The sequence below is a fragment of the Pongo pygmaeus genome, chromosome 5, assembly GCF_028885625.2.
Source record: "Pongo pygmaeus isolate AG05252 chromosome 5, NHGRI_mPonPyg2-v2.0_pri, whole genome shotgun sequence".
Classification (NCBI taxonomy): Eukaryota; Metazoa; Chordata; class Mammalia; order Primates; family Hominidae; genus Pongo; species Pongo pygmaeus.
In genome coordinates this window covers 42,294,406-42,317,033 of record NC_072378.2, presented here as the reverse complement: position 1 = coordinate 42,317,033, position 22,628 = coordinate 42,294,406, and the positions used below count along the sequence as shown (strand labels likewise).

General features: G+C 49.2%; 1 protein-coding gene across 5 annotated transcripts in view; it reads left to right on the top strand.

Annotated features, from left to right (window-relative positions):
• CCND3 (cyclin D3) overlaps positions 1-21,379 on the top strand; it is a 115,494-nt gene extending 94,115 nt beyond the window's left edge. The window contains exons 1-6 of one of the 5 annotated variants that reach the window (XM_063666977.1): positions 14,510-14,889; positions 15,180-15,389; positions 15,764-15,979; positions 18,956-19,115; positions 19,631-19,767; positions 20,219-21,379. In XM_063666977.1, the coding sequence (XP_063523047.1) occupies positions 14,692-14,889; positions 15,180-15,389; positions 15,764-15,979; positions 18,956-19,115; positions 19,631-19,767; positions 20,219-20,386 (1,089 nt within the window). In that variant the 5' untranslated portion in view covers positions 14,510-14,691 and the 3' untranslated portion in view covers positions 20,387-21,379. Of the gene's footprint in view, positions 1-14,179; positions 14,890-15,179; positions 15,390-15,763; positions 15,980-18,955; positions 19,116-19,630; positions 19,768-20,218 lie in introns of those variants that run through there. The other 4 variants (XM_054493355.2, XM_054493356.2, XM_054493358.2 and 1 more) reach the window with 4 other exon arrangements.
• The last annotated feature ends 1,249 nt before the right edge of the window (positions 21,380-22,628 follow it).

Sequence of the window (22,628 nt, the reverse complement as noted above, 5' to 3'; positions counted from 1 at the left end):
TTGGGAGAAAACAGGATTCATTCACAGGAAACAAGGAGAATACTTTAGAACAACAATTAAGTGGATGTGTGCCCTTAAGCATAGTTGATCCTTCTGGCCCTAAATTTCTGTGATCTTTCAATTCCACACCCTGGGAGCTTCATGGAAGGGATGGGCCAGGAGTTAGGCCTTAAGGGAAGAGGCTGGATTTGGAGAAAGGAGCAGGATGCCAGTGGTGGGTGATAAGGCCCAGAGGTGGGCTGGAGTGCTAGGGCTGAGATAAAATTGGATAGGGCTGCTGGGGCCTCTTCTTGAAGGCAACTTTGAAAACCAGGCTGGTTGTCTTTTAAATTTAACCTGATAAGCAGGTCCTTGGACTGAAGATGAAAGGAGTGTCTGTGAGAGATTAATCAGATGGCCTTGGGCCATTGATCTGGATCTATCTGGAAGCAATGTGAAGATGAGGCTCTCTGGGAGGCTTTTGCAACAGTAATACAGGCCCAGCCTTTCAATGGAGGATTTGAAAACCCCTAGGAAAACTCCTTCTGCCAGTTGTTTGTGTGGAGTTAATTTTCCTTTAGTAACTTAAACCATTGTTTTTGTTTGTTTATTTGTTTGTTTTGAAATGGAGTCTCGTTCTGTCGCCCAGGCTGGAGTGCAGTGGTGCGATCTCGGCTCACTGCAAGCTCCGCTTCCCAGATTCATGCCATTCTCCTGCCTCAGCCTCCCCAGCAGCTGGGACTACAGGCGCCCGCCACCACGCCCGGCTAATTTTTTTTTTTTGTATTTTTAGTAGAGGCGGGGTTTCACCGTATTAGCCAGGATGGTCTCGATCTCCTGACCTCATGATCCGCCCGCCTCAGCCTCCCACAGTGCTGGGATTACAGGCTTGAGCCACCGCGCCCGGCCACCATTGTTTTATATTACAACAATTAGGGCTATATTATGGGCCAGAATCCAAGATGTATATAGGTTTCTAAGGCAGAATATTTAGACTTCAAATAAATTTCAGTTTTGCAGAGGGCAATCAGATTTGGACCATGCTATCAGATTCCTCAGAGAAATCCATTCTTCTTTGCTGTAAAGGGTTTAAAATCTGAGGACTAAAGAAAGATGGTGCCATACATAAACATGTGTAAGTTGCAAGCAGGGTGGGAATATGATGGCCTACCTTTAGAATGTTGAGGATCAGCCTTGCTTAGTACCAGGAAAATTCTGGCCAGGTTGGTAATGGAGGCGGAGCCAGCACCTCATGGTCTTTCCCAGCCCTTTCTAAAGGCCCTAGTTCTGCCCACTGAACTGGCATGTTTGGCACTTTCCTGGTTTACATTTATTTATTTAATTTTAATTTTTTTTTGAGAAGGAGTCTCGCTCTGTCGCCCAGGCTGGAGTGCAGTGGCACAATCTTGGCTCACTGCAACCTCTGCCTCCCGGGTTCAAGTGATTCTCCTGCCTCAGTTTCCCAAGTAGCTAGGATTACAGGCACCCGCCACCACACCCGGCTAATTTTTATATTTTTAGTAGAGACAGGGTTTCACCATGTTGGCCAGGCTGGTCTTGAACTCCTGACTTTGTGATCCACCCACCTCGGCCTTCCAAAGTGCTGGGATTATAGGCGTGAGCCACCACTCCCGGCCCTACATTTAAATATATACATATTTAAAATTTTTATTTGATCAGCTTTCTCAAGTTGATTTTTTTATTTTCTTCTGAGACAGGGTCTCGCTCTGCTGCCCAGGTACAATCACACCTCACTGCAGCCTTGACCTCCTAGGCATAAGCAATTTTCCTGCCCCAGCCTCCCATGTAGCTGGGACTACAGGCATGCACCACCACACCTGGCTAATTTTTAATTTTTTTTTTTTTTTTTTTTTTTTGTAGAGACAGGGTCTTACTTTGTTGCCCAGGCTGGTTTCAAACTCCTGGCCTCAAGCAATCCTCCTGCCTCCTTAGCCTCCCAAAGTGCTGGGATTACAGTTTGGCGAATTCTTTTTTTTTTTGGTAGAGATAGGGTCACCACACCAGCTTGCCTGGTTTACTTTTAATGTGTCACCACTAAGATGTTTGCTGTGGGGTTTCAGTAGCTATCCTATGTAAGACTAGGGAAGTTCCCACTTATCCCTGCTTTGTCAAGAGTGTTTTCTTATGAATGGATGTTGACTTTTATCAAACACTTTTTTGGTATCTGTTGATGTAGTCATATGATTTTCCCTCTTTAATCTGTTAGTGTGATCAGTTATATTGATTTTTTTCAAAATAATAAACTAACCATGCACTTTGGTATACAGTCAACTTAATCACAACATATTACCCTTTTTACATATTGGCTGGAATCAGTTTGCTAATATTTTGCTTAGGATTTTGCATCCATGTTCATAAGTGTAATTTTTTTTCACATATTGTTCTTGTTGGGTTTTGGAATCATTATATTAAAAATGATTTGAAGTGAACCTCTCTTTATATTCTCTGAAAGCGTTTGTGTAAGATTGAAATTACTTCTTTCTTGAATGTTTGGGAGAATGCTGCCTGTTTGCTATCGAAGGTTGCCCCATCAGGTGGGTGTTAGTAGAGAAAGTAGAGATAGTAAAGATATTTAACTTGAGGGGTAAACATAGCTTAAACAATAAGGAAAATTTTATATATTTCACACATCACAAAAAGTCCAGAGGTAGGTGGTTCAGGATTGGTTAATTCAGCAGCTTAATAACATCATCAGGGAGGGAAATTCATTCCAGTCATTCTCAGGTGCCAGCTCCTTCTTTCATTATTGCAAGATGGCTGCAGCTGCTCCAGGCATCACAGCACAGTGGTTAAGCGTGTTGATTCTACATGCCAAACCTGGCTCCAAAGCCCATCACTGTAGGACAATTGAGTAAATTGCTTAACCTCTCTGTAAAATGGGATAATAACACTTTAATTCAGAAGTTTGATATTATGTGGATTAAATGAATGAGGCTAGGCACGATGGCTCACGTCTGTAATCCTAGCACTTTGGGAGGTGGAAGCAGAAGGATCGCTGGAGGCCAGGAGTTCAAGACCAGCCTGGGCAACATGGTAAAGACCCCTCCATTTCTAAACAAAATTGTTTTGTTTTTTTTGTTTTTGTTTTTTTTTGAGATGGAGTCTTGCTCTGTCACCCAGGCTGGAGTGCAATGGCGCTAATTCTCCGCTCACGGCAACCTCCGCCTCCGGGGTTCAAGTAATTCTCCTGCCTTAGCCTCCCGAGTGGCTGGGATTACAGGCGCACGCCACAACACCCGCCTAATTTTTTGTATTTTTAGTAGAGATGGGGTTTCACTGTGTTGGCCAGGCTGGTCTGAACTCCTGACCTGGTGATTTGCCTGCCTCAGCCTCCCAAAGTGCTGGGATTACAGGCATGAGCCACCGCACCCCCTGTTTTGGACTTTTATTTGTCTTCCATCAATTCCCAATGCCTGTCATTGGCCACCCTGACAATTGCTACATCCTTGTGCCCCCTCTGCTATTGTCTATGTAATATTTAAAAAATAACAATTATTCATTAAGAAGAAACTTGATGAAATCCCACGTTTCATGACACACACACACACACACACACACTCTCTCTCTCTCACACTCACTACTTTAAAATGAGCACAAGGTATTTATTTGAGCTTGGAACGTGGGCTCTGGCATTTGATTGCCTTGGTTGGAGTCCCAGCTCTGCCACTGTGGCACATGCAGTTGGTCTCCACCCAGGTGTCCATGGCACTTACCATTCGAGAGTGCACCAGCCTCACTTCCAAGTGCTGGCACTGTCACTTTGCTTGAGGGCTTGTTCTGACTATCAGAGTTCATCTCGCCCTCCCACAAAAAGGCTGGAAGTACTGGGGAATTAATTCCACTCCTCCTCCATCCCCAAGCAGCCCTCATATAATGGCTGTTGGGAATTGGTAGACAAATCTCCCTGCTCCCTCACACCTCAGGTACAATAGCTGTCAAGCACGCACTTTTGATTGTCTCCCAGTTCCAAGGCAGGATTGAGCTCCATTTGTCCACCATGGTTAACAATAACACAGTCTTCACTGGCCTCTGTCCCTTCCCTGCTCATTTCTCCACCTGCTTTAGCTGCTTCATGGAATCGCCTCTCAGGTAAATTATTTCACTTGAATCCTTGTCTCAAGGTCTGCTTCTGGGAAGCCCAAATTGAGACAGACTCTTGCTAGCTGTATGGCTGGCACTGGGTGTTGCCTAACCCCTTTGTATCTCTCTTTTTCCTATCTGTAATGGAAGGAGGATAATAGCACCTCTACCTCACAGTACAGGTGTGGTACAGCTCTCAGTGCCTGGCTAGGAGAAAGCACTTAACAAGTGGGATCTAGGCTGGGCGTGGTGGCTCATGCCTGTAATCCCAGCACGTTGGGAGGCCGAGGCGGGTGGATCACCTGAGGTCAGGAGTTCAAGACCAGCCTGGCCAACATGGTGAAACCGCATCTTAACTAAAAATACAAAAAAAATTAGCTGAGTGTGGTGGCGAGCACCTGTAATCCCCGCTACTTAGGAGGCTGAGGCAGAAGAATTGCTAGAACCTGGGAGGCAGAGGTTGCAGTGAGCTGAGATCACACCACTGCACTCCAGCCTAGGTGACAGAGCAAGACTCTGTCTCAGAAAATAAAAAAAAATAAAAAATAAGTGGGATCTATTATTATTACTACCTAATAGTATTATTACTATTATTGTTCTGGTGTGCTACCAGGGGTGTTGTGCCACATTGGGGACATACTACTCTTGACCCCCCACCTAAACTTTCTCTGGATGCCCTCTTCCTGCTTCTCTCTTCTTACTCCCACTTAATCTTTTTTTTTTTTTTTTTTTTTGTCTGTCACCCAGGCTGGAGTACAGTGGCGTGATCTCAGCTCACTGCAAGCTCCGCCTCCTGGGTTCACGCCATTCTCCTGCCTCAGCCTCCCGAGTAGCTGGGACTACAGGTGCCTGCTACCATGCCCGGCTAATTTTTTGTATATTTAGTAGAGACGGGGTTTCACCATGTTGGCCAGGATAGTCTCGATCTCTTGACTTCGTGATCCACCCACCTCGGCCTCCCAAAGTGCTGGGATTACAGGCGTGAGCCACCGCGCCTGGCCTACTCACTCTTAATCTCTAAACTCCTGCAATCCCATTTCTTTCACCATGGCTGCTTCATGGAATTCAGGTGATCAGAACCACCAATCCCCACCAGTCCCAGGACAGCCCACCCTTTCTATCGCACAAACCACCCTGCCTACTTCTGATGGGTGTTGCAAATGCCCAGGTAAAAGTCTTCTGTCTTCATGACATCTTAGGATTCCTGCATCATGGAGGATCATCATATCATGCACTTTAGACTGGAAGCTTAAAAGGGCGGCTTCTCGGCCCGGCACAGTGGCTCACACCTGTAATCCCAGCACTTTGGCAGGCCGAGGCGGGAGGATCATGAGGTCAGGAAATCAAGACCATCCTGGCTAACACGGTGAAACCCCAACTCTACTAAGAATACAAAAAATTAGCTGGGCGCGGTGGGGGGCGCCTGTAGTCCCAGCTACTCCGGAGGCTGTGGTAGGAGAATGGTGTGAACTTGGGAGGCGGAGCTTGCAGTGAGCTGAGATCGCGCCACTGCACTCCAGCCTGGGTGACAGAGAGAGACTCCAACTCAAAAAAAAAAAAAAGAGAAAAAAAAAAGGAGGCTTCTCATCTCTGACCCATGTCCAGCATGTCCCAGGGCTTCCGAAGGCCTGCCCAATGTATGGAAGGCACGTGATAAGGCACCTGATTGTTAATGATCACAGCTATCTTTATTGACCACCTACTATGAGCCTGGAACAGCTAAAGTACTTTTCCCATATTAATCCCCTCATTCACCATATGAAATAGGAGTTGTTACCATCCTCCTTTTGCAAATGAGAAGGCTGGGACAGAAAAGTTAAGTAACCTGCCCAGGATCACACAATCACACAGCTGGCAAATAGCCAAGCTGGGCATCAACCTAAATCCAGAGCTCACTTACTTAATGACTATGCCAAACCAATGCCAGTGCTATCTCCTGCCTAGAATGAGGAATGCTTGCCAGCCGAGAGCTGAAGACAGCTCTCTTTTTGCAGGTATATTGCTGTAGCAGGTTACCCTTCCACACCTGTGTGCACCTCAGTCTTACCTGTGGAACAGGAATCTCAAGCAGAATGACAGAACAGGAAAGCCTCATTTATTCAGAACCCAGACAGCCAGAAAAAGGAAGAAAAAGCAAATGCTTAAACATATAGGTTGTATTCTTTTTTTTTTTTTTTTTTTTTTTTTGAGTCTTGCTCTGTTGTCCAGGCTGGAGTGCAGTGGCGCGATCTTGGCTCACCGCAAGCTTCCCGGGTTCACGCCATTCTCCCGCCTCAGCCTCCCGAGTAGCTGGGACTACAGGAACCCGCCACCACGCCTGGCTATTTTTTTTTTTTTTTTTTTTTTTTGTATTTTTAGTAGAGACAGGGTTTCATCCTGTTAGCCAGGATGGTCTCAATCTCCTGACCTCATGATCCGCCCGCCTCGGCCTCCCAAAGTGCTGGGATTACAGGCTTGAGCCACCGCACCCGGCCCTATAGGTTGTATTCTTATTTTATGAGGAGAGACTTGACAGTTTCAGGCTTGTACCTGAGGTTTCTTTTCCCAAGCAGCTTATAAGCTAGAAATTGCAAACTGCTTTTTGTCCCTCAGACCCAGTATATAGGCCCATTATGTGCGGCTTGCACGGTTTTGTTACTGTTTTTCAACTCAAGCAATATAGATATTTTAAGAAATTTCTTTTTTTTTGTTTTGAGATGGAGTCTCACTCTGTCCCCGCCTCCCAAAGTGCTGGGATTACAGGTGTGAGCCACTGCGCCCGGTGGAAATTTCTTTTCTTTTGAGACACAGTCTCATTCTGTCCCCCAGGCTGGAGTGCAGTGGCACGATCTCGGCTCACTGCAACCTCTGCCTCCTGGGTTCAAGCGATTCTTCTACCTCAGCCTCTTGAGTAGCTGGGATTACAGACGTGCGTCAACATGCCTGGCTAATGTTTGTATTTTCAGTAGAGATGGGGTTCCACTATGTTGGCCAGGCTGGTCTTGAACGCCTGGCCTCGCTGGTCTTGAACGCCTGGCCTCAAGTGATCCACTCACCTCAGCCTCCCAAAGTGCTGCGATTACAGGCATGAGCCACCACACCCAGCCTTTTTCTTTTCTTTTGTAGTAATGGGTGTCTTGCTGTGCTGCCTAGGCTGGTCTTGAACCCCTGGCCTCAGTGATCCTCCCAACTTAGCCTCTCAAAGTGCAGGGATTGCAGGCGTGAGCCATCACGCCCGATCTAAGAAATATTATCTTGGGGAAACAGGGAATCTATGGCCACACTCATTACTATGGTGTAGCAAAAGTCTGAAGCTAAGCAGTACTTCTTGGGCTTTGGATGGGACATGTGCTATCTACTGTGTCTGGCCGCAACAGCTCCCTTACCACATGTGAGTTGCCATTTATCATGTGGTGTATGCTGGTGTTTTTCTTTTTTTCTTTTTTTTTTTTTGAGATGGAGTCTCGCTCTGTAGTCCAGGCTGGAGTGCAGTGGAATGATCCCAGCTCACTGCAACCTCCGCCTCCCAGGTCCCAGTTCAAGCAATTCTCCTGCCTTAGCCTCCTGAGTAGCTGGGATTACAGGCACGTGCCACCATGTCCAGCTAATTTTTTTGTATTTTTTAGTAGAGACGGGGTTTCACCACGTTGGCCAGGCTGGTCTTGAACTCCTGACCTAGTGATCGGCCTGCCTCGGCCTCCCAAAGTGCTGGGATTACAGGTGTGAGCCACCGCGCCCGGCCTGGTGTTTTTCTTATATCCAGTTTGTTTTATTCATTAACTAAAAAAAGATTTATTGAGCCAGACGTGATAGTGCATGCCTATAGTTCCAGCTACTTGGGAAGCTGAGGTGGGAAGACCACTTGAGCCTGGGAGATAGAGGCTGCAGTGAGTCGTTATCATGCCACTGCTTCCAGCCTGGGTGACAGAGTGAGACCCTGTCTCAAAAAAAAAAAAAAAAAGAAAAAACTTACTGAACATCTACTATGAATTGGATACCATCCTGTTTTGGTGGTGTGGTGTGGGAGTAGACAAGCTGTAAACAGAATATGCAAGCAAAGTATATGCTATACTAGTGATCAGTGGTAAGCAGAAAAATAAAGCAGGGAAAGAGCATAAGAAGTGTCAGGGCTGGAGAGCTGGCACTAAAAATTTAGGTAGGATGGCCAGGAAAGGCTGTAAGAGGAATGCAACTTTTGGACTTCCTGAAGGAAGTGAGGGAGTGGGCCATGTGGATATCCGGAGGCAGAACATTCCAGGCAGATGGAACAGCACGTGCAAAGAGAACATGTATGCCTGGTGTGTTCCATGAACAGTGTGGCCAGAGCAGAGTGAGGGAGAGTAGTGGGAAATGGGGTGGGAGTACAGATGCTGCAGGGTCTTTGGCAGTCGCTCCAAGTGAAATGGAGAGCCTCTGAGAGTGATGGGTTCAGACTAGACTGGAGGGCCAAGGGTGGGTCAGGGAGACCCAGCAGGAGGCTACCACTGTAATCCAGGTAAGAGATGATGCAACTCAGACCAGGGGGTAGCAGCGGAAATCAAGAAAAGAAAGGGATTGGAGATGTATTTTTGACGTAGAATCAACCAGAAGTGGGTCGCAGGTTGGATGTGGGGGACCAGTAAGGTCAAGGAAGAACTGAGTTTGGACAGAGGAAGTAACAGAGGAGGAAAAAAAGAGTAGATTTTGGAAATATTTTGAAATTATTAATAGCTCCTCTGTGATCTGCTGATCAGAGTGTGGGGATTGTGTGAGATTTGAGAGAAAGGAGTCAGGAATGACACCAAGTGTTTGGCCTGAGCCATTGGAAGGATGGAGTTGCCATTTTCTGAGATGAGCCTGTAGGAAGAGCGGGTTTTTTGGGGAAAGATTAGGATATCAGTTTTGGAGAAGTTGAGTTTAACTGGCCTATTGGACATCCTTGTGGTATTGCCAAGAAGGCAGCCTCCAGTGTAAAATGGAAACTGAAAAAAGGTCAGTTCACACCAGCTCTGATTTGGTAGTGCTGCCTAAAGTGCTGTGTTGAGATTTTAAATGCCCATCCAGGCTATTTCTTTTCTTTTCTTTTTTTTTTTTTTTTTTTGAGACGGAGTCTTGCTCTGTTGCCCAGGCTGGAGTGCAGTGGCACGATCTCAGCTCACTGCAACCTCCACCTTGTGGGTTTAAGCGATTCTCCTTCCTCAGCCTCCTGAGTAGCTGGGATTACAAGCATGCGCCACCATGCCCAGCTAATTTTTTTTGTATTTTTAGTAGAGATGGGGTTTCACCATGTTGGTCAGGCTGGTCTCGATCTCCTGACCTCGTGATCCGCCCGCCTCGCCCTCCCAAAGTGCCGGGATTACAGGTGTGAGCCACTGTACCCAGCCAATTTTTGTATTTTTAGTAGAGATGGGGTTTTGCCATGTTGGCCAGGCTGGTCTTGAACTCCTGACTTCAGGTGGTCTGCCCACCTCGGCCTCCCAAAGTGCTGGGATTACAGGCATGAGCCACCGCGCCCAGCTGAAGAGTGCTCAATTTTTACTGATAGGAATGGACAAGCAAAGAGTTTTAAAGGTTAATGTGAAATATTGTACAAATATTACAGACGCTCATAATAGTGACCTGGAATACTGTAAGCACCGAGATAGCTCCTTGATTCTCAAAGAAAAAAACTAAATTATATGCAGCTTGGTTTAATGCTTTTTTTTTTTTTTTGAGACAGGTCTCTGTTGCCCAGGGTGGAGTGCAGTAGTGCGATCTGGGCTTACTGCAATCTCCATCTCCCAGGCTCAAACAATTCTCCTGCCTCAGCCTCCCAAGTAGCTGGGACTACAGGCATGCGCCACTGCATTCGGCTAATTTTTATATACATTTTTTGGTAGAGATGGGGTTTTACTGTGTTGGCCAGGCGGTCTCAAACTCCTCGCCTCAAGTGATCCACCTGCCCCTGCCTTCCAACGTGCTAGGATTACAGGTGTGAGCCACCGTGCCCAGCCAACTTTGTGCTTTTAAGTCTTGCAATCACAACTAACTTTTTAAAAAAGGGTTCACCACGTGCCAGCCACTCTTCTATGTATTTTAAACAAATCAACCCATTTCTTCCTCACAACCACTCTATAGGGGAGATACTACTGTTATCACCATTTTTAGAAAAGGAAACTGAGGCATGCACAGAGAGGTGGTTTAACTTAGCCAAAGTCACACAGTGAGGGAGTGGAGTGGCAGAAGGGTGTGGCTCCAGGCCCTGGAGGGTCCTCTCCATACACTAGACCATGCGTTTACCATTAGAAGCTAGGTCATCAGGATTTGCTAGAGATGCAATTCTATGAGTAGGGCTCTTGCTGCTCAAACTTTTGCTTTTCTTAGAGGGGTTATGGGTGCATGTTCATAACAGAAAGGGTACTCCTTGAGAAAGGGAATAATAATAATCATTTCAGAAACTACTGTCTCTGAGTGCTTGCTTTGTGCCAGGCACAGGTGAGACATTTTCTGCTTGTTTAGTTTTCAGAACATCATTATAGGGCTATTATATTATCCCCACTGGATAAAAGAGGAAACAGAGAGGTTCCAGTAATTCTCTCAAATTCATAAGTTGGGGAGCCAGGTTTGAACTGAAAGCAGTCTCTGACTCCAGAACCCTGTTTAGCACCCCTGTTCTCAGCCCCATGGCTCGCTTGGCTCTCCCCAGCATCTCAATGGGTCTGAAGGTAACTAAGCCATGGCATGTGGACTCTGGGGTGATGGGCCTCACCCATCACCTTGTTCAGCTTCTCACTTCTCAGATGCGGACTTTTTTTTTTGGAGACGGAGTTTTGCTCTTGTTGCCCTGGCTGGAGTGCAATGGCACGATCTCGGCTCACTGCACCCTCTGGCTCCGGGGTTCAAGCGATTCTCCTGCTCAGCCTCCGGAGTAGCTGGGATTACAGGCATCCACCACCACACCCAGCTAATTTTTTGTATTTTTAGTAGAGACGAGGTTTTACCATGTTGGCCAGGCTGGTCTCGAACTCCTGACCTCAGGTGATCCACCCGCCTTGGCCTCCCAAAGTGCTGGGATTACAGGCGTGAGCCACCGTGCCTGGCCCAGATGCGGGTATTTTGATGATGAAGAGGAAGAGAAAGAAAATACATCTTTCCTCCTTGGGGTTTCTTATTTGGCCTGTGACATTCATTCCCACCCCTCCTCCAATTTGCCATTTTATTGACTTTTTGTAACTGGATGCACCTGGGTAGAAACTCCTTATACTATTGGCCCTGGTCATTGCTTTGTCTTTAGTTTTCCTTTTAGAAAAACAAAAATAAAAACAAGAAAAACAAGAGGAGCCCCTGTTTCTTTGAGGTGGGGATAACTGGTGAACTTGTGCTGGTCCTGCACTGAGCTCACCTGCCTCCCCAGTGGCCAGTCCTTGGCCCTGAAAGTAGGGGATGATCTAGCTCTAGGCATGGCTGTTCCATCCAGGGGCGAGGCAGAAGTATCTCTCCTAAAGTCCTGCTCACCAGGAGCTCCCGTCCCCATACTGCAGGTTCACATCCAGCTTTCAAGACTAGTCAGTCTATGTGGCCCTCCCTCAATTAATAAATCAGCAACTAATTAGCCAGGTGCGGTGGCTCGCGCCTGTAATCCCAGCACTTTAGGAGGCTGAGGCAGGCAGATCACTTGAAGTCAGGAGTTCGAGACCAGCCTGGCCAACATGGTGAAACCCTGTCTCTACTGAAAATACAAAAAGTAGCCAGGCATGGTGGTACGCACCTGTAAACCCAGCTACTCGGGAAGCTGAGGCAGGAGAATCACTTGAAACCGGGAGGCGGAGGTTGCAGTAAGCTGCACTCCAGCCTGGTGACGAGAGCAAAACTTCGTGTCAATAAAACAAAGAAACAAAACCAAAAAACAAAGAAAAACAAAAAAACCCCTTCTATTTGTTAAAAAAAAAAAATCCACCGTGAACCAAAAATTAGTAAAAACAATGAACTAAAATTTTGTTTTTGCAAAACGTATGATAACAAAATGTTAAGGAACGTCATGTGCCATCATGGTTCACTGCAGCCTTGAACTCCTGGGCTCAAGCGATCCTCCTGCTTCGGTCTCCCTAGTAGCTGGGACTACAGGCTTGTGCCACCGCACCCAGCTTATTTTTTTTTATTTTTTGTAGAGATAGGAGTCTTGCTTTGTTGTCCAGGCTGGTCTTCAACTCCTGGCTTCCAGTGATCCTCCTGCCTCAGCCTCCCAAAGTGCTGGGCTGATGGGACATTTTTATACATAGTGCCATGTTATTATAAATGAGAAGTTTTAAAAATACTGATTTTAAAAATTAATTTATGTCAAGAATTTTTATAAACAAAGTTAAAAAACCAAACAAAAAATATGAAAAGGGTTAGTATCTTTGAGAGGTGATGAGCACTTATAAGTCAGTAAGAGAAAACAAACATCCCTATAAATGAATAAGCTAAGGACATGAATGGGTAATGTACATAAGAAATGTAAATGTCTAATAATATGCCAAAATAGATTTATTATTACTAATAAGCCACTTTCACTCTCTAGTTGGCAGAGTTGTTTTGAAAAATAGATATGTAATGATGGTGGAGAAGATTGGTTTAACTATTCAGCAGGAAAATTTGGCAATTAGAAGTGTATCAAAAGCCTTAGAATGTTTCATAACCTTAGATTGGGAAATTCCACTTCTAGAAATTAATTCACTTCTAGAAATAATCATGAGTGTGCACAAAGATATTACCACAAAAATATTTTACAGTATTATGTCTAATAGAGAAGAACTAGAAATAATTTAAATTTCCACCAATACAGGTTTGCCAAAATACATTTTGTACATTCACCTAATGGTATACTATGTCCCCATTACAAATTATGTCCCAGAATATTTAATGGCATGGAAAAGTGTTAACAGTATTTTTTTAATGAAAAAAGCTTACAAAACAGTTTGTGATGATTCTATTTAAAATGTGTGTTTATTCATAGAACAAAAATTAGAAAAATAAACATTGATATATTAAAGGGTTATTTCATGGCAAATTGCAAATGATTATTTCCTTTTTTGTGGCTTATTTGTATTTTTGAAGTTTTCTACAATGTAAAAGAATATTTTATGATATGAAAACTACAATACAATTTATAATATAAAAAGAATAATTCGGCCGGGCACGGTGGCTCATGCCTGTGATCCCAGCACTTTTGGAGGCCGAGACCGGCAGATCACGAGGTCAGGAGTTCAAGACTAGCCTGGCCAACATAGTGAAACCCCATCTCTACAAAAAATACAAAAATTAGCCGGGCATGGTGGTGCATGCCTGTAGTCCCAGCTACTCTGGAATTGCTTGAACCCGGGAGGTGGAGGTTGCAGTGAGCCCAGATCGCGCCACTGCACTCCGGCTTGAGCAACAGAGTGAGACTTCGTCTCATAAAATAAATACATAAATAAATAATTAACAGAAAATGGTTAGACACTTCCTTAGTGTCTCCTAAGTCAGGAGGACCCCAGTAGGGCAGGGATCCTCATGGCCTCCTCCCATTTGGAGCATTATTGGAGGTCTTTTGTCTGCCTCTTCGTCAAGTGGAATCCAGCTTCCGGTAAAACTACAAAGTAACCAAAAGTTTGGGAGGTGGAAGAAATGCAACCAGTAGATCTCACAGAGTCTGTGCAAGAAACTGATTCAGTGAGAATCTAGTTTCTCCGTCCACAGTTTCTCCAAACAGAAGCTAAGGCCGACTTTAGGGGCTTGTCCAAAGCTAGGCAAGCAACTTAACAAGGTGAGGCCATGACTCCATGGCCTTTCCGTTCTGTTATATGCTGATTTAGACTAAAGCTCTCATACTTTAAAGTGCACAGAAATCTAGTTACAATGCAGATTCTGATTCAGGTTAGGGGTGGGCCTGAGAGTCTGCATTTCTAACCAGCTCCCAGGCGATGAGCATGCACGGGACAGGTCTGGGATCACAGTTTAACTAGCAATAGTGTAGAGCACAGAATCTGGAGCAAGAAGGCCAGCTTCCCAATCCTAGCTCTGCCACGGACCAACCGAATGACGGTTGCCTCGGTTTCCGAGTTTTCGTGAAGATGTAGTGAGTCATTACATCGTGATACTTTCGAGCAGCGTTCACTAAGAACTAGCTCTGACATTATTTATCGCATTCCTTAGAGCAAGCAGCCGGTGAAGTAGGGTTTGACGAATGAATAAGTGAATGAATGACCTTTGGAGAAAATTCTTTTCTGGGTGACTAGAGTCCGAGAAGCAAAATGACAGGGCCCGAGGGTGGGTAGGAGGCCCACCTCCTAGAAAGTTCTCTGCACCCGGTGGTCCAGAGGGCCTGGAGTGCCCGGAAGCCGGCCGGCTTGCGCTCGGCGGCCCAATGGGGCCGCGGGAGGGAGGGGAGAGCGCCCAGCCAACCCTTTCCGTCTGGGGAGCCGCAGCCCCGCCCCTCGGAGCGTTGCGACGTCCGAGCATTCCACGGTTGCTACATCGTCGCGAGGGGCGGGGCGCCTGTCAGGGAAGCGGCGCGCGCGCGGGCGGCGGGCGGGCTGGGGATCCGCCGCGCAGTGCCAGCGCCAGCGCCAGACCCGCGCCCCGCGCTCTCCGGCCCGTCGCCTGCCTTGGGACTCACGAGCCCGCACTCCCGCCCTGCCTGTGCGCTGCCCGAGTATGGAGCTGCTGTGTTGCGAAGGCACCCGGCACGCGCCCCGGGCCGGGCCGGACCCGCGGCTCCTGGGGGACCAGCGTGTCCTGCAGAGCCTACTCCGCCTGGAGGAGCGCTACGTACCCCGCGCCTCCTACTTCCAGTGCGTGCAGCGGGAGATCAAGCCGCACATGCGGAAGATGCTGGCTTACTGGATGCTGGAGGTACCGCCCGGACCCGTCCCCCTCCCCCACCGCTCCCGGGTCTGGACACACCGGGGCCGCCCTGTCGGGACATCCCGGTCCCCACAGCAATCTGCAGGATGCTCCGAGGCTAAGACTCCCGGGGCCTGGCCTTTCACTAGGGCACCCACGCCAGCTGCCTCCCTTGCTTTCCCGAGCTCTAATCGGCTCCTCCCGACAGTGACTGCCAGTCACTTGGCACCCTAACTGTGCCTCTCTTCGGGCCGAGAAAACGGGACCAAGGACACTTTCTCCCCTTTGGCTTCTCACAGCGTCTCCCGCTTCCCTCCCCCTCCCGGCCTTCTCCGGAGAGCGCGCCTGGAAAACCCTGGGCTCGGTCGCCCCCGCCCGGGAGCCGGTTCCTGTGTCTTTCGCGGGGTTCTGGCGGGGAAGGCGATGGGGGTGGCGCGCGCACTGTTCCGGCCGACAGGGAAATGAAAAGTGCGGGAGGCAGCGGCAGGAGCCTCCTCCCTTCCCCTCGGGTGTGTGCAGTGGTGGCGGTGATGGGGGTGAGGTCCCAGCTCTCTGGCTACCATGGGTGACCCTTGGGTCCCACTTCCCCTCGCTGTGGGGGAGGGGAGTCTCCGTTTGGAATCCTTCGTGAGCAAGGGCTCCTTGGCTTTACCACCCCCCCCCCCCCCGGCAAGGGGAGAGGGGAGGAGGCCGCGCAGAGGAAGTGGGGGGCGTCACCTTGGGCAGGGCGCATCCTCCTCCTTTACTGGTCCTTGTCTCTGTAAGTAGCTTACCCTCTCTCCCGTTTTTGCTCCCTATCCCACCTCACTTCAGCGCTCCCACCCCCCCCGCTGCTGTGTTCCCCACGCTCCTGCCCCAGCAGTGACTGTGCGCCCTCCCCCAGGTATGTGAGGAACAGCGCTGTGAGGAGGAAGTCTTCCCCCTGGCCATGAACTACCTGGATCGCTACCTGTCCTGCGTCCCCACCCGAAAGGCGCAGTTGCAGCTCCTGGGTGCGGTCTGCATGCTGCTGGCCTCCAAGCTGCGCGAGACCACGCCCCTGACCATCGAAAAACTGTGCATCTACACCGACCACGCTGTCTCTCCCCGCCAGTTGCGGGTGCGTGTGTAACTCCCCCCACCCCCGACACGTATTGTCTCCCCACTTTCCAGGAAAAGGAAAGCTTGAGATATCAGAGGGTTTCTGCCCCCTGGAGAGGAAGCAAGGCGATGAGGACCTTTGGGAAAGGAATTGGGGTGGAACAAACGATGGGGCATTGTGGTGTGATGGTTAGTATCACTCCCGCCCAGGCTTAAGCTGCAGGCAGGCATTAAACCCCCTCCTCCTGACCTCCAGGGGATGCCACTCCTTCCTGGTCTTTCCCCCAGATAGCAACAAGTCAAACTGCATGTCTGCACTCACTAGTACTTTGCCTCTGGGTTTACGCAGCCACCATGAGTTATTTATTGGCAGCAAAAGGGCATGCCTGCACACCCCCACTGGAGTAGGGGAGTGGAATGTGCTTCATGTGGGGGAGGGGGTTTTGCCTTGGTTGAGTCTTTATCCTCATGTGGACTTTGTGATAGAAAAGCCTCCCAGAGCCAATTAAAGCCAGGCTCTGATTGCTTTAAGGAAGGGCTGATGTATTTCATCCCACCTTCTTTGCTTCCTCTTATATCCCGGAAGAAACAGCTTCTTCCTAATCCTTCCCCGTCTTCTTTCTGAGGAACTGGAGCAGCTGCTTTGGGCCTGGTGGAAACAGCTCCCTCTTCCCCCCTTAGCCCAAGGCCCAAGCTGAGGGACAGACAGGGAGGTGAGCTGCAGCTGCTTCCGATGTGATAATGGTGCCCCCTCCCCCGGCCCGCCCTCTCTGACCAAGGTCTTTCATAACCCTGTGGGGAGCTGCTGTCACTCCTGTGGTTTGGGAAGTGGCTCCCTGGGCCTCTTGCTGGAAACTTGGGCTGGACTCAGGCCGGGCAGGAAAGTCACCGGTTCTGTCCCGCCTCAGAAGGAGCCTGGGGAGGAGGCGGGGGAGCTGCTGGATCTGGAAGAGGTCATTTAGGACATGCAGATTGTCTCCTAGGGGGGCTGGGGGAGAGGGTGGGTGAGCTGGCACCTTCCTCCACCTTGCTCTGTGGTGGGCCAAGTCTTCTGCTGACCCTGAGAGGAGTCTCTGGGCCCCATCTCCCAGGGAGGAGGGCAGCAAGCAGGCTGCTGTGATTGGCTGGCAGGGAAGCCAGGGTACTGGGGCCCCCGACTGCTGTGAGTCGAGGAACAGGATTCCTCTTCCTGCCAAGTAGCTCAGAGATGCGAGTAGGAGGCCAGAGTTGGGAATCCAGGAGGCTCCACAGCTCTTTGTGATGAATCTGGTAGTTTTTGGCAAGTCTGAAGGTGGAGCTAGTTTCCAGGGCCAGAGAGCAAGATGTTTTTGGAGGGGTTGGGGCTGGAAGGTAGAAGGGGAACTTCCTTTTTGTGAAAAGATGGAGGTGGTTTGTGTGCCCACGTATGAGGGTTTTTCAGTACAGGCAAAAAGTACTCTTCCCTCTGCCTGAGCTGGGGGTGGAGTGCCCAGAAGACTTCCTAGAAGGTCAAGGTTGGAAGGGACCTCTGAGAACTCCAGTTGGTCCAAATCCGTGTGCAGCAGAGGAGGCTGAGGCCCAAGGAAGGAGGGAAAGGTCCTGCCTCAGCATTGCACTGAGCAGATGAGTGTAGAACCTGGGTCTTCTAGCTAGACCAGGTTGCCTTAAAAGTCAGGAATGTGATGGCCGCTGCCACCCACTGAAGCTAAGCACTTCCAGGGGTGTGTTCTCCACCAATTAACACTGGGATTCTCTGGTTGCCTGGATATGGGGAAGGGTGGCCACCTTCCCTCAAACACAACCCCTTGCCTCCCCATAGGGAGAGTCCCACCCCCAGTTGCCTTCCAGATGCTTCCTTAGAATCTGGGTCCCTTCTGTTTACTGCTGAGTTAGGAGTTGGCTCCTGGGACATGCACTAGGGGTAGTGTTGTCATTTCTCTGCCTCACTTCTGGCTCCAGGCCAGGCTGTTTTCTCTGGGGCTCTGTGAGGGTAGGGGTTGATTTGAGAGGCTGACACCTAAGCTGGGGCCAAGAGAGAGATAGCTGTGGCTGGGGCCTGGAAGAGGTTGGGTGGGGTTGCCATTTCTGCCTCAATAAGGAGTCAAACCCACAAGTTCCTTCCTGAGATAAAACAATGAAGAAATCCTCATGTGTGCAACTCAGAAATGGGGCCAGGTCTGGGAACCCATGACGAGTGGACTGGGGTGGAGCTCCCAGCCTTCTCCCGAGACCTAGTACTGGCAGGTAGGCTTGGGTAGGTGAGGATAGGGCTTGATCCCTCAGGAATCATTTGGAGCCATCCTGTCTGGCTTGGCCTCCACCTATCCTCCTGAAAGTCAAGTGGCATGGGGCACTACGGGTTCCAGCTAAAGGGGGTGGGGTGGGGTGCTATACCTCAGGACCCATCCCTGATATCCTACCAAGGGGATGTGGCTTGGGTTGGGCAATCTCCCCTTTGAGGAACCTCAGAAAAGGCTCAGTGGCTGTCATTGGAGGAGTCATACTCCCTTCTGTTGATTCAAGAAGGGTGGACTTGGCTGAGATGCAGAGTTGCAGGGGAAGCTAGTGGTGATCTCCCCTTTCACAAATCCTTGGGGTTGAGAGAGTCTTTCTGCTTCATCCCAGAAGAGACCCCAGTTCATGGTGATGCTGTGGTTATCTGCTGCTTCCGTCTTTCAGCCCTGGCTGGAGAAATCCTCAGAGCCCTGAATGAAGTCAGGAGAAGGCCTGGATTATTGGCCCCTTAAACATAACCAGACAGGATTAAAAGGGATAATCCATGTAAAGCATGTTGTCCTGGCACCTAGTAAATGATCAGTAAGTGCTCAAAGCACATGCCCCCTCCTCTTCCCTGCCTTGAACTCCATGGTGCCCGGCCTTAAAATCAGAAACAGAACTGGGGTCTTGGGCTTTAAAAGTTTGATGGGCTACCCTCCCTGAGACTTTGAGACTTCTGCTTTGCTCCCCCCTCTTCCCTTCTCCAGCCACTGACCCCACCCTTTCCCCGCTTTTTCAGGACTGGGAGGTGCTGGTCCTAGGGAAGCTCAAGTGGGACCTGGCTGCTGTGATTGCACATGATTTCCTGGCCCTCATTCTGCACCGGCTCTCTCTGCCCCGTGACCGACAGGCCTTGGTCAAAAAGCACGCCCAGACCTTTTTGGCCCTCTGTGCTACAGGTAAGAGCCCTGTGCACATTTTTGCCAAATTGGAAAAATCCGAAGACTTATAAGGGTGAGAGGTAACTAGAAGATTCTGGTTTATACTGTCAAAATTCCTTTGTGAAAATTACACCCCCTCTGAGCCCCCAGTCTCAATGCAGAAAAGCAGGTTATAATCAGCTCTATGGGATCTCAGACCCCTCCAGTTTGTAGCGGGGACACTAAGGGTATAGAGAGAAGTGACTTGCTCAAGGTCTCACAGTGAACAGGTTGGGAACAGAACCCCAGTCTCTTGGCCCTAGTTGTGTTCCCACACTAGGGAGTGTCTTGTCTATTCCCGGGACCTATGGAAACTGGCAGTTGGTCCTGATCTCTAGGAAAGATACTCTTTCCTGTCTTCCTCCCTTGCTGATATCTTGCCCCACCCTCTGCTCTACTCATGCTGCCTGGCACTTTCCAAGGAGTCGGAAGTCCATGCTGGCCGTTATCCTTCAGGTTTCCTTATCTCATGGTTCCCTTTCCTCCTCTCCAAGATTATACCTTTGCCATGTACCCGCCATCCATGATCGCCACGGGCAGCATTGGAGCTGCCGTGCAAGGCCTGGGTGCCTGCTCCATGTCCGGGGATGAGCTCACAGAGCTGCTGGCAGGGATCACTGGCACTGAAGTGGTGAGTGCTGGGCAGCTGGGCAGCAGCCTCTCCATTCATAAAGTAGTGCTATGCCCTGAGCCTCCAGTAGAGGGAAACCTCCAACCCCAACCTGGTCCCAAGTCCTGGTTTCACAACCTTGGGGCTTTGTGGCTTTTTATCTCCTGCCTTGGTCTGGGGAAGAGCAAGTATCTTGGGTGGGGTGAAGGGCACTGGCCCTAGGGGCTCCTTTCTTGCCAAGTGGTGTGCTGGAGTGGGGGTGGGGGGTTTGGTGTCAGATGCAGGGCTGCTCTCACACTCCCTTGCCACATCCTCTTGCTAGTTTCTGAGAACTGAAGAGCGATTCCTGGGGCTGGGCTGCGGCCTAACCTCCCCAGACTTCCCCATGTGTTGGGAGCTGTCCTTCCCCTGCACCTGCTGCCAGATGCTATGGGGGGAGTGTTCGCTCCTCACTCTTCTCCCATGTTCCCAGGACTGCCTGCGGGCCTGTCAGGAGCAGATCGAAGCTGCACTCAGGGAGAGCCTCAGGGAAGCTGCTCAGACCAGCTCCAGCCCAGCGCCCAAAGCCCCCCGGGGCTCCAGCAGCCAAGGGCCCAGCCAGACCAGCACTCCTACAGATGTCACAGCCATACACCTGTAGCCCTGGAGAGGCCCTCTGGAGTGGCCACTAAGCAGAGGAGGGGCCGCTGCCACCCACCTCCCTGCCTCCAGGAACCACACCACATCTAAGCCCGAAGGGGCGTCGTCTGTTCCCCCTTCACAAAGCCCAAGGGGTCTGGTCCTACCCATCCCCGCAGTGTGCACTAAGGGGCCCGGCCAGCCATGTCTGCATTTTGGTGGCTAGTCAAGCTCCTCCTCCCTGCATCTGACCAGCAGCGCCTTTCCCAACTCTAGCTGGGGGTGGGCCAGGCTGATGGGACAGAATTGGATACATACACCAGCATTCCTTTTGAACGCCCCCCCCCCCGCCCACCCCTGGGGGCTCTCATGTTGTCAACTGCTAAAATGCTCTAGTGCCTTCTAAAGGTGTTGTCCCTTCTAGGGTTATTGCATTTGGATTGGGGTCCCTCTGAAATTTCATGCATGATAGACACATATGGGGGGAATAGTCTATATGGCTCCTCTCAGTACTTTGGAGGCCCCTATATAATCCGTGCTGACAGCTGCTCCTAGAGGGAGGGGTCTAGGCCTCAGCCAGAGAAGCTATAAATTCCTCTTTGCTTTGCTTTCTGCTCAGCTTCTCCTGTGTGATTGACAGCTTTGCTGCTGAAGGCTCATTTTAATTTATTAATTGCTTTGAGCACAACTTTAAGAGGACGTAATGGGGTCCTGGCCATCCCACAAGTGGTGGTAACCCTGGTGGTTGCTGTTTTCCTCCCTTCTGCTACTGGCAAAAGGATCTTTGTGGCCGACGAGCTGCTACAGCCTGGGGTGGGGTCATGCCCTCCTCTCCCATTGTCCCTCTGCCCCATCCTCCAGCAGGGAAAATGCAGCAGGGATGCCCTGGAGGTGGCTGAGCCCCTGTCTAGAGAGGGAGGCAAGCCCTGTTGACACAGGTCTTTCCTAAGGCCGCAAGGTTTAGGCTGGTGGCCCAGGACCATCATCCTACTGTAATAAAGATTGTGAAATAAAACTGGCTTTGGCTTCTTGGATTGGTGCGTGGGTAAGTCTATTTCTGGACTGTATGAGGTAAGGAGGTGGAAGTCAATGGTCTAAAGCAGGGATCATTGAGCCTTTTCTGTAAAGGGCTGGACATTTAGGCTTTGTGGGGTACATGGTCTCTGACCCAAATATAGTCAGTTCTGCTTTCTAATGTGACCTATGCGTTCCTACAAATCACTATGCCATGCAAAATCGCACAATAAAAACCACAGGTCTCATGGGAAAAATGGGGCTTGAACCACAACACTCAAATGAGTGACACATCTAAAAAAAAAAAGGATAGTTTGGTTTTTACATATGTCAAATGGTTGAGAAATTATATCACAATAAATATGGCCTTTTATCTTGAAGACATGCACTTTGCTTTTGGAAGTGGATGTTGGAAGGGTTGCTCAACACAGGTGGGGAGCTGAGTGAGGTAGCTGGTACATGTTTAGGTGTGAGTTTTGTGTACTAGTTAGGCTTGGTTCAGCTAGGTACAGTTTCCCATATTCACCTAATATTTCTCGAGGATGAAATCACACACAAGCAAACATGAAGTTTGCGTTATGATCAAACTGTTCCCAAATATATTAAATGGGTTGGAACAAATGTGCAATTTCGAAAGCAAATAACAGGGGTTATAGCAGGATTATAAACTCTGCTGTTGTAGCACAAAAGCAGCCACAAAAAACATGTAAATGGGTGAGCATGGCTGTTCCAACAAAACTATTTATGGATGCTGAAACTGGAATTTCATGTAATTCCTACCTATCACAAAATACTGTTGTTTTAATTTTTTTCCCCATTTAAAAATGGAAAAATCATTCTTAGCTCATGGGCCACACAAAAATGGGCACTTGGGCTGGGTGCGGTGGCTCATGCCTGTAATCCCAGCACTTTGGGAGGCTGAGGTGGGTGGATAGCCTGAGGTCAGGAGTTTGAGACCAGCCTGGCCAACCTGGTGAAACCACTTCTCTACCCTGTCTCTACTAAAAATACAAAAATTAGCCAGGCGTGCTGGCACGCACATGTAGTCCCAGCTACTCAGGAGGCTGAGGCAGGAGAATCTCTTGAACCACGGAGGCGGAGGTTGCAGCGAGCCGAGATCACGCCACTGTACTCCAGCCTGGGCGACAGAGCGAGACTCCATCTCAATAAACAAATCAACAAAAAAAGGGGCACTTGGCCCTAGTTTACTAGTCACTAGTCTAAAGCTTTCATTGGCTGAAAAGCCAGAA